At 37.0% G+C, this 11,317-nt stretch overlaps 1 protein-coding gene and 1 long non-coding RNA gene across 2 annotated transcripts; both read left to right on the top strand.

Annotated features, from left to right (window-relative positions):
* Positions 1–2,055: 2,055 nt before the first annotated feature.
* On the top strand, positions 2,056–7,341 carry TM4SF4 (transmembrane 4 L six family member 4). Its single transcript, XM_035334429.1, has 5 exons — positions 2,056–2,487; positions 2,745–2,834; positions 5,179–5,312; positions 6,343–6,532; positions 6,824–7,341. Exons 1-5 carry the CDS (start codon positions 2,314–2,316, stop codon positions 6,839–6,841), a joined length of 606 nt encoding a protein of 201 aa, XP_035190320.1. The 5' UTR covers positions 2,056–2,313; the 3' UTR covers positions 6,842–7,341.
* LOC118171368 lies at positions 2,931–4,762 on the top strand. Its single transcript, XR_004753173.1, has 2 exons — positions 2,931–2,961; positions 3,351–4,762. It is a non-coding gene; the product is annotated as an uncharacterized LOC118171368 (long non-coding RNA).
* Positions 7,342–11,317: the final 3,976 nt, after the last annotated feature.

The following is an 11,317-nucleotide window of genomic DNA, read 5'->3' as shown; positions in this document are numbered from 1 at the left end:
GAAAGGAAAGGAAAGGAAAGGAAAGGAAAGGAAAGGAAAGGAAAGGACAAAAAAAAACCACCACTAGCCTTTATTCTAATATGTATATACTTAACATAAATTTGACTCCTCTAAGACCTTTGATTCAGGTTTGTGTTAAAGGCAGAATATCAGTTGAGAAATACAATTGAACTGAGAGCAACATCTAATTTTATATACCTGCTAGCAACACTGTTACACAAAAAATTTCACAGAACCTCAGGAGCCGTAGTTGAATTCATGTAGCTAAATGAATGATAAAACCTCCACCTCACCTTCCCTTATGTAATTCATAAAAGGCCTTGTACAGTCTTTATCTCACAGCCTTAGAAATATGGCTACCATAGTTGGCTTTCAATAGCACCCAGGATAATCTCTAATTTTTTTATTTTTATTTTTTTTGGGGGGGGATTGAGGTTATTTTAATTAAGCAACAATAAAAGTATAAGGCATATATATTTATTGATTAACCAGTCAAAGCCTTTCATATTTGTGTGCTTGATTCTCTGTATCTAGAGGAGAACATTTTGGAAAAAGTAAGATTTCACTGTAGAAATTGCTAGGCTCAAGATGAATAAAAAATGTGTGAGCTGTTGTTTTATATTGTATTTATATCAAATCATAGTGTGATATTTTTCTTAGTCTAAGATCAGGCTCCCTGAAGTAAACATGAGCATCAAAAGTTTAATATTGTCTGACATGAAAATGGGTTTCATAGTTTCATCTTTTTATGAAAAAAAAAACAAGACCTTGATCCTTTCTGCCTGAAGTTATACAGAATTAAGCGGTTGAGAACAATAGAAATATACCAAGTACACATCTCAATTAGTAATAACTGATTTTCCTTAATTTTGGTGCTTATTTTGCAGCAGAACCCCAAACTTGCTGTCAGGGGCGGTACCTGTCTGTGTTCAATCATACTGGCACCTTTAAGAAAAATGACAGTTAGCTCTCTCAGAAGTTAACCACCCTTCTAATTGCACTTTGCAACTCCTAGAATTACGTACAGAGCTAAATATGATTTCTAGTATTACTACTGTCACTTAAAAAGACATTTCCCTAAGAACAGATCTGACCCTCCACTCCGGTAAAACTGCTTTGTATCTTTCTGTTTCAGCAGAAAGGTAAAGTTAACTGACCGAGGTTCTGGTTCCAAATACATTTCTATAGCATCAATAAAGGCTCAGGATGTCCCTGTCCCTGTTTTTTTTTTTTTTTTTTTTGTTTGGTTAGTTGGTTGGTTGTTTTCCTCTAGCTGCACCATTTCTGTGAAAAATGGTGGGGTGCTTAATCCAGCTTATTCAGCACTGCCACTTAACCTGAAGCTTCAGTTTTGCATATTTCAAGACAACTTTGGACAGTTCACGATGATGTACTTCATCATAGCACAAGTTCAGCAAGGCAATATACCAAGTCTAAGTATCCAGTGTCCATTAGAGATCTACAGGACTTGCTTTAACAGCGGTACTTGCTTAAGTAAAATGCTGCATGCCAAGTCAGTTGAAGCTCAGCTTGAACTCAGAGGTTTGCTGCACACAGTACAATTTTAAATGTAAATTTTGTCTGAGCACGGATTAAATGTTAGTCTTTGATAGAACAAAAAATGACAAAGCATAAGAAGCAGGCCCACTGAAACTTTTTCTGCCCTTTCCTTTTTATTCAGATACCAGCTTGCAAAGCACTGCTTTCATATTAATTCATTATATATTGAAAATATGCAAGCTGTCTGTTTCAAAACATTAAATGACTAGCTCAAACTTCCCAAAGAAAAGAAAATTCACTAGAACTTTTCTATTGTACACAGCTGCTACTAACATAGGCTGATTCACTATGTGTTTCCAAGTCAGTCTCTACGAAGTAGTTTGTAGAATGAAGGACACTGTATTGTAAAAATGATGGTCTTGAACTAAAAAGAATTTCGACCCACAACCTGAGCCCAAATAACCAAGTGTCTCATTCACATTAGTAAAATATTAACAAAGGTCATCGGTTGTCATAGTAAAATGAGCAGTTGCACTGAACGTAATTTCATTTATGGAGGTTCAGAAAATTGACATCATGGCTGTGAGAACATATAAATAACCAGAATACAGCATTTCAGATCAAAGGCAGCAACGTCTCTGAAGGGAGCATTCTATAGGTTGAGTTCATCCAGAGGCACAGCAGAAACTGGATTTTGCAAAATAAACTGAGAAGCTTCTTTTTTAGAAAACATTTCTGAGAACATCTGAGAGATTTTTTCCTCTGCCTTCAGCTGTTTGCAATTTCTTTAAAAAAAAAAAAAAAAAAAAAAACATGTGCACCGGAGGCTGTGCTAAGTGCCTAGGAATCACTCTTATCCCTTTAGCTGTGCTATGTACTCTTGCTAACATTTTGCTGTTTTTCCCTGGAGGAAAAGTGGTTGAAAACAATCAAAATATTACAGATGAGGTTTGGTACTTCGGAGGGATCTTGGGATCTGGTGTATTGGTGAGTATATAAATTCAGATATTACAGTCATTTTTGTACCACCTAAACCATGACTTTGCATTGTTGAATTTTCTCAAATGCAGGCTCCAACACTGCAAATTCTTCTTTGATAAGCAAATAAGTTAAAAATCACCCAACAGTTTAGCAATAAGTTACTTAATTTAGTGTTAAGGAAATAAAGAAGTAGAACTATTGTATTTAAAAGCAATTGTAATTTGAATTCATCCCAAATCAAACTGTATTTCTGCCTTTGGTAGATGATCTTTCCTGCTTTGGTGTTTTTGGGCCTTAAGAATAATGATTGCTGTGGATGCTGTGGTAATGAGAGCTGTGGAAAGAGGTTTGCGGTAAGTGAGAAGAAATGTGGCAAAAAAGTAAAAGATGTATTGTTATTGATAAGAATATATATGTCTTCTGCTCACAATCATTGAGAGACTAGACAGATGCTGTCCAAACTGTAAGATGTAAAGCCATGTCATTTTGCTGAGTGCTTAAAATATAAATAGTAGGTTGTTGTACCTTTAATGCTGTGTCACAGGTACCAAATCTGTACTGCCTTGATATATTCAGCAGTCACAACATACAGTTGTGATCACAATTAAAATGAATTTCTGAAAGATCTGCACTTGGTTTTGCACAGCATAACAGTTTTCTCTTTAGCCATTTTTTTGCTGGCAGTTTTAAAAATAACTTTGACAGTTGTGCATTATATTATCAGCTGAGGCTCCATTACCATGCAGGAGGCTGTGAATATCTGAGGTTCATAGGAAACCTCAAGTTGGAACAAGCCTGGGAAATTCACATAACTCTGCATCCTGCTTAAAGCAGTCAGCCCTAAACCAGGCTCCACTTTGAATTTATAGTTTCCTTTCACACCGCAACTGAAAAGTTTCAAATGGATACCTTTAGCCACTGGTAAACAACTCAAGCATTCTATTTACAAGGTGAGATTAGATATAAAATAGGCATATTTCTCCTAGAAAGTCTGTCCTTCTGAGATAATTTTTTTGGCACAAGTAGATCATTACACTCTTTTATAAAGGAACAGATTTTCACTTCAAAAAAAAAAAAAAAAAAAAAAAAAAAAAAAAAGAACAAGATTCATGGCTGTGAGATTAACAAAGAGCCTTCCCTATATTCCCTATGATCCTATCTTCCTGCAATCCCAAGAGCAGGTGAAACATTTTAGGAAAAAAAATGGAGGCACATATTTCTCTTTATCACACTGCATTACCAACTTTCTGTCAGCAGTGAAGAAAGCTTAGCTTTCAAGACCACATATAACTCAGCATCTACAAAACCACTAATGTTTTGCTGCCAGACTTCCACTCACCACCCTGCAATTCAGAAATTCAGATGAACTTGGAGAACATCTATAGAGACAGAAGTGACCCTCTGAGCTGTGTGTGCTCTCCACCTGCGGTCATGCTGGCACACTTAAGATAAAGCATATGTAAGGATATTGCTGTCCATACAGCAACCTCCATTCTGCAGTGCTGTACCTTGCTGATAAATCCTACTAGTGCTGTAGCTGACTGAGAGACTGGGAATATTAGTACAGTCACAACACTGTATTAAGAGTCCTGGTGGCCTTACCACAGCATGACTGAGAACTGAACTTGCTCTTGTATTTTGGCAGAAGTATCATTACTGTGATGTCTACTACATTAATATAATTTTTGTTAGCCTCATCAGATATGCCAACATAAAAATACATGCCTGTTCGTGTTCGTGAACCATATCGACAACTCCCTCATTAATATCCTTTAACCGTTGGTTAGCCCTGATGTGGTCGGCAGTTGGACTTGATGATCTTTGAAGGTTCTTTTCAGATGAATGGTTCTGTTCTGTTCTATCTCAACACTCACAAAAGATCCTTGTGATGACATCTGTATAAGCGCTCAGAGGCTGGAAAGTGCATTTCTTTTTTTTTCCCCCACTTATATCACTTTGATCCAATAAAAGATATCTAGCCCCCAACTATTATGGCTACCTCTGTCTACAGACAATTAAGGTTTGAATTTTAAGTGTTTAAAATTCAAGTAGAGCATTTTGGATATATTTGGACAATTTGCTTACATATTAGTGTATGTGAGAGTGTACTAATGGAAAGCCAGAAAAATAAGGAAATTCTTCTATTAATTCCAATTGCACTACTAGAGCTAATGGCGATAAGTACCTGTGAGAAGATAAAGAAAAATACACTAATATGAAACCTGAAGGGAAGACTCAAGAAGGAAAAATACAATTACTTGGTCCAAATATGACCAAGATACCAAAGTTAACTTGTAAAGGGTACTGTAGATTTATTTATTTTTAATGTGGTAAGTGGTCCAATACTTCAGTCTTCAGCAGAAAGACAGCTACTTCAGTGAAACACTGTACCTTGAACAAAGAAAATTCTTCAATACATACTGCATAAACGGGAAGAGTGCCATCTACTGTACAGGTACCAACTCCATGAATCTTTAGGCAAATAGTGCCCTCAGCTAACTCTCTCAAAACTTCTAAATACCAGTGCTAGTATAAGTTATGTATTTTTCATGCAATTGCAAACTAAAACATTTCAGCTGTTCAGCAGCTGACTGTTTTGACCATTAAGAGCTGAGCTTAGGGAATGTACCTTTACATTAATACGGCACATTTCATTGTTTGAATGAGAATAAAAATAACATCACTTTTCTCTGTCAGATGTTTTCCTCTATAATATTTGCTGCAGTTGGAGTTCTGGGAGCTGGATATTGCTTTGTTGTGTCAGCAGTAGCCCTAAACAGAGGCCCTAAATGTAATGATGGAAGACAGTGGCTCTATCCCTTCCAGGACGGGTAAGACAAGACAACAGGGAATAAATAAATAAATAAATAAATAAATAAATAAATAAATAAATAAATATGATTTAACTTTGTGATACTTTGTGATATTGTTAAACTTCCAAATCTATTGTATAACAATAGGAATTTTACTATTAATCTAAAACAGATGCTCTTTGAAGACCCAACAATGCACAGCAATACTAATTAAGGGACAAGAACAGATGTGTAAAGAATAATAAGACCAATCAAAACTACTGAATTTCAAAGGAGCCAGTAACGAGTACAGCCCTCTGGTTTATTCTTGGGATTATAAACAGTGTTCGAGGATAAATTCAGTCCACTTGATTAGCAGTGACATCTTTTATTGAAATACAACGTTTTTCAAGTAATTAATGTTTATACCATTTTTAACTTGGTTTTAGAATTTCAAAGTTTTTTCTTTCTCCCACTGCAAGTAAAACATGTTTGCTGTCATTTATATTTATCACTTCCACAGAGATGGCATGAATGACAAAATCTAATGCTGTGCCCAAATAAAAGCCCGGGGTTTGTGCTAGAGGGGGAATTACAGAAGATGCCGTATTCCTAGGGAAACCCTACGATTCTTCCATGTTTTGTGGGTCCATTTACTGCACCACTAGATGTCAGCACTGCTTCGTGCAATATCAGAACTAAACCGACAGTAGGAAAGCCACTTGACTTCAGACAAGATAATAGTAGGGATGAACATCCTTTTGGCACATACTTGGCTATGGTTTGGTAATGTCTTCTTCCCAAAATACCACAAACGATTAGATTGTATCTAACACATTATCATTGATTGTGCCTTCTCCTTTCAAATCAATTACTTCAGAGGATCTAGAAACTACAACAAACGAACGTTCTAAACAAAATGTGCTGTAATGGGAATACTTTTTTACAATACTGAAGGTAACAGAACTTCAGTCACATATTACAAGAGTTACAGCTTGTCAGCCTTAACAGGTCACCTCTCTGGGAGCTAACATAATCTCCATAACCATCTTGTTTCCCTTCTGCACAGGAATTATCTAGGTAACCACACAATATGGACTACGTGTAAGTCACCTGAAACTATAGTTCCTTGGCACCTGACCCTCTTTGCCTTGCTGCTAGTGATGAGTGGGATCCAAGCAGTGCTCTGTGGCATTCAGGTTGTAAACGGACTCTTTGGAACAATCTGTGGGGACTGCAAATGTTGCGGATGTTGTGGGGTGAGCAACTAATGTATTTCTTTCATTATTTTGTGTCCTGATAACAGCTATATATGTACTTGACTGGCTGACAGTTTGAAAAACTAAATGAGCCTTCACTCAGCACCATGATCATGTTTTCTAAAGTACAGTTAAAATCTTACAGTGTTGTCAGGTGGTGAAAATATGAACTCAGTCCTTATTTGTGCTGTTTATCCAACAGCTTCCTGTAGCCACTGGAAAATAATAAAATCCTTTGGAAGTCACAAGAACATTACCCACTAAATAACCTCCATATTTTTGATCTTCCAGGGAGATGGAACTGTCTAAATAATATTAATAGTGCAGAGAACCTTCTCCTCTTGGGAAGCTCCCAGAAGAAACTGCTCTACAGAGCAGCCCTCAAGATATGTTGCCTCTGGCTAAGAAGACCAGAATGAAGGCCACTTCGCTCCACTGATGTTACGAAGCCCTGACTTCCCTTCTAGCTAGCCTTCCTGAAACCCCTCTTCATGGAATAAAATAAGTGAAATTCAACTCTCACAATCATATTTATTTTTGTAAAACAGCTTCCATTTAACATTTTGCCTGAAAATACTCTCTTTTTATTTTTCTCTCCTGAATCAGATTTCTAACTTTGGATTACAAAACAGTTCTGGTACAAGTTCAGTTGTTATACAGTTTCATCTAATTTATTTTGAGATTTATCAAATGGCAATGTCACAAACAAGTGTAACTTCTCATGATTATACATTTATGTACATGAAAAAGCAAGGACTTCTCTCTTCCAGACTGCTATAATTAAAATGCTTTTTATAAAGAGACTCTGTTACAAAAATGATTCATTAATCTCAATGTGAGGTCTCTTTTCTTGACTGTGTCTCACTGATGGGTGTATTTAGCAGCACAACTGTGCCTGTAAGCATATGGTCAAAGCAATAGGCAGAAGAATAGATCTCTGTGGATCTCTAGTTGGCAGCATTATGAACCAGCTTGGACACCACTGTACACAGCTTCAGGAATTCATTGAGAAAGGCCAATGCACAGCCATTTCTTAGCATGACAGGGTTCTGACTTCTTCCAGCATTTTATTTCTCTGATCCATGATCAATTTTCCTGCTGCCACCCTTGAAGGAGGAGATATAACAACACAGCATGACTGTAGAAGATGAAACTGAAAACTGAGAGTATAAGGAAATTTTGTAGAGACTTTAGCAGAGTACTTCCACAGACTGGAATTCTTTGTATTCCAGGGCATCCTGAGAAAAAGGTTCCATCTCTGTATTTAACTCTTCTTGACAAATTTATTCTCCACAAAGCTATCCAGTTGTTTCTTGAATTGCAAGATCCCTTCCGTAGCTGAACTTCATATCGTGGGAAGAACCTCCTTTGTTCATAGATACAAAATGCATGAAAAAGTTTTTCATGCATTCTGTATCTATGCTAGAGATATACAAATAACTTCAAGTATTTAAAAACAGTAAAAGGTGGTGAACATTATGCACAAATGTTAAATAGATAGATATATACAAAGAGTTACATTAATAAAAGCAAAGGGGCCTTAATGAGGGGGCCTACATTGTGCAAGATGATTTAAAAAAAAAAAAAAAAAAAAACTCTTTAGAAACAGCTGTCTCTCCCACCTGTTCTACTGCATTGCTAGGGAATTTGAGAGTACACTTTATATCACCACCCACTGATGCAACCATCTTACATTTACTCTTTCATCTGTGGTTAGCAGCTGTCCTGCACCTCATCTTGCATTTGTCTTGTTTTATTTATATAAAGCCCTTGGGAATATGGAATGTTTTAGCATGTGCAAATGGCAAATGTTAATTGTTATACTGAGTAGAAATCCTGGTTGCTTAAAGGAAAAACACTATTGTTTGTGAAATCTCAATGATGCAGCTGTTATTTGAAACTTTATTATTCACTCAAAAACCTAGCTGCCCAATGACTTGAGTGCTGAGAGTATGGTGATTTTGACATTGTGAGGTGCAGTTTCAGCTGAGAGTTTACTTAAAAAGAAACAGGTAATTTAATAACTCTGATTACAACATCTTGAGCACGTGCATGTGATTTTAAGCCTGCACATTTCAGCTTTCACCTGACAATACCGGTGCCCCTGCAGCGCTAATTGTGTACAATTGGAGCTCTCTTTATTTGTGCTGCCTCCCTCATGTTGTGGTTCCATCTTTCTCCCTTCTCCATGGGCAGTTATGAGGCTTGGCAATGCAAGTTCCAAAGGCGAAGCTGAAATGAAACAGCCACTGGGGATGGGAGTGATTGTTCAAGCCTGCTGCTGACACCATCCCCACAGGACCCTGTGTGTCACAGCCTGCTGGATAGAGCCAGGCACCAAGAACTTTGGGTGAGGGAAAGGGTGGCATTTACCAGTACTTGAAAAGGTGCACACGTGCATAAGAGGGTTTTACATGGGCTCATGGCACCTCTCAAAGAACTGAAGGGAGTGCTGTTACTTTGCTCCAGAAGTCTTGCACTTCTGCAAAAATTGAGAAGATAAATATGGAAATTCTGCAAGACACAGTTTACTATAATGTTAGTTTTTAGAATGAAACAAAACACCCTGACCACAAGGTCTTGATTTTTCTGGACTACTGCATTTGAAAATAATAATCACATCATAAAGAGTTAAAAGACAGCTGAGGGAAGGGACACACGTTACTGATGACAGAGGATATTGTGAGCTTTGAGGACAAGGCAGAAAAAAAGCCTAGGAAAGATTTTAACTTAAGCACTGCACTGAAAATAACATTGTCCGAATGCCCTTCTGACAGAACTCTATGGAGACCAGTGTTAGAAGTAAAGCTCCAAGAAGCCATATGCACACTATTTATTCACCCAGTAGAAAAATGGCAGCAAAGTTTTCTGTAGATGTGCAGCTGTTGGTGTTGCCTGAACAGGCTTTCTGAACTCATGCAGGGAAAAAAAAGAGAACAGAGGGCCCACCAGTGGCACTGCTACATTAAATTATTGTCTGGGAAGGTCAGACTATTGACACTCTTCCTGCAAAATGGATGGGCTTTTAAATTCATCACAATCACAGGAAGTTCCTCCCTAATGAACAGTTTTATTATAGCTCTTGTATGACAAGACACAGGGAGTGGCAATCTGCACAGAACACTGCTGACCAAACTGGAGGAAGGCAGAGATGACTTACCAGCTGTGAGTCAGCATCATTATGAAAAAAACTGAATGACCTTTATAAACAAACACACACTCAGTATTTCTGCCAAAGAAACCTGATTAATATGCCTGAGTAAATACCCCATGAATTAAGAAACGTTTCTCAAAACAGATTCACAATCTAATGCAGTATTATTGCCTAGGGACATGGTATATATCCACACTTACGTTCTATAAAATTACATACACAGAAGACTGGTTCTGTAGTTGATCACCTAAAACATCTCTTTAAGTCTTCTTGAGCTGCATCAGCAAATCAGAAGATACGTATAAATCCTCTGTAGATTTACATAAACTTCCTAGTCCTTCAGAGTTAAGAAAATGGGCCCTGCTTTGCTGCAACTGATAGGGAAAAATGCAGAGAGCAAAGAGTCTAATTTTGAATAAACACTCATTTTCAGTTCGTAGACTAGATTCATATACTATCATGTACATGAAGGCCAGGCAGCCCAAAGTAAGCTGATAAAAAATTGCATTTATATTTACACCTACTAGATGTAGGAGATCCTCAGCAGTCTAAGTGTGATGCATCCTCCACAAAATGGGTGATTTCAGACACTATTTCTGAGAGCTTTGGTGCCCATACATAGCATACCAGTTGGCATGGTCCTGCCTTGGGAGAGTGCTTTCTCTCCACTGACAAGTTCATTTGCAAACACACACCAGTGAAGTAAGCATATAAACAAAATATTCCCATTTTATATGTGGAAAGACTCACTCAGAGGAATGACATGAACTACTGAAGCCTCAGTAGTGAATCTGCGGCAAAGAGAATAGAACAGTTTCTTCATTTTCCCTGCTGCTTGCTCTTTGCCCTAGCCTGTGGCATATGCCATACATAACCTTATCCAAAAGCACTTTTTCATCCAACTGAAAAGCAAATATTTCCCCGTATTTTCGTACCCTAAAATGAGTGAAATGTTTTGGCTATTTCTCATCTTCCATCTTTAAGTTTTTTGTTTTGTTTTGGTTGTTTTTTTGAAGTAATAAAATGTTCCCTTTGGCACAAAAAAATAAAAAATAAAAATTACCATGTTAAAATGGAACTGTTTATAAATATTGCATGTACAATTTACTATGAGGACCCTCAACTAAGAAGCTGTAAATACTTGGCCTTTTTTTTTTTTTTTTTTTTTTTTAGGTTAAAACTAAGCTAAAATAAATGTCTGCCTTTGAATTTCTGTTTGGTGGAGGTTCCAGGGCTTTTTCACATAGTAAGCAGACCATATTGTTAGAAGCATTCTAAAAATTAATGAGAATAAATTGTGTTAGGGAATGATTCTAGGAAGAGTATTAAGTCTACTTAACAGTGACAGTTACATTGAATCTCAAATCACCTAAGAGCCAAATACAGACTGAGTGTATTTCCAAGTGTCATTTTTTCTACACGATATAAGAAGTGCTATACAAGTTAATCTGAATGTTGCTATTTTAGATGGTAGTTGTACAAAACTGTTCTCAGGTAGGATAAAAACACTAAGCAATAGACCTCCTTTCAAGAGTGTATTAGATTACTACCTATATGTGGACATAAATCACAGCATGTGTTTGAGCACTGTAATTTATAAAATATACAGTGGCACACAGCTGATGTCTTGG

The sequence above is a fragment of the Oxyura jamaicensis genome, chromosome 9 (assembly GCF_011077185.1).
Source record: "Oxyura jamaicensis isolate SHBP4307 breed ruddy duck chromosome 9, BPBGC_Ojam_1.0, whole genome shotgun sequence".
Lineage (NCBI taxonomy): Eukaryota > Metazoa > Chordata > Aves > Anseriformes > Anatidae > Oxyura > Oxyura jamaicensis.
This window is presented reverse-complemented; position numbering and strand designations above follow the sequence as displayed.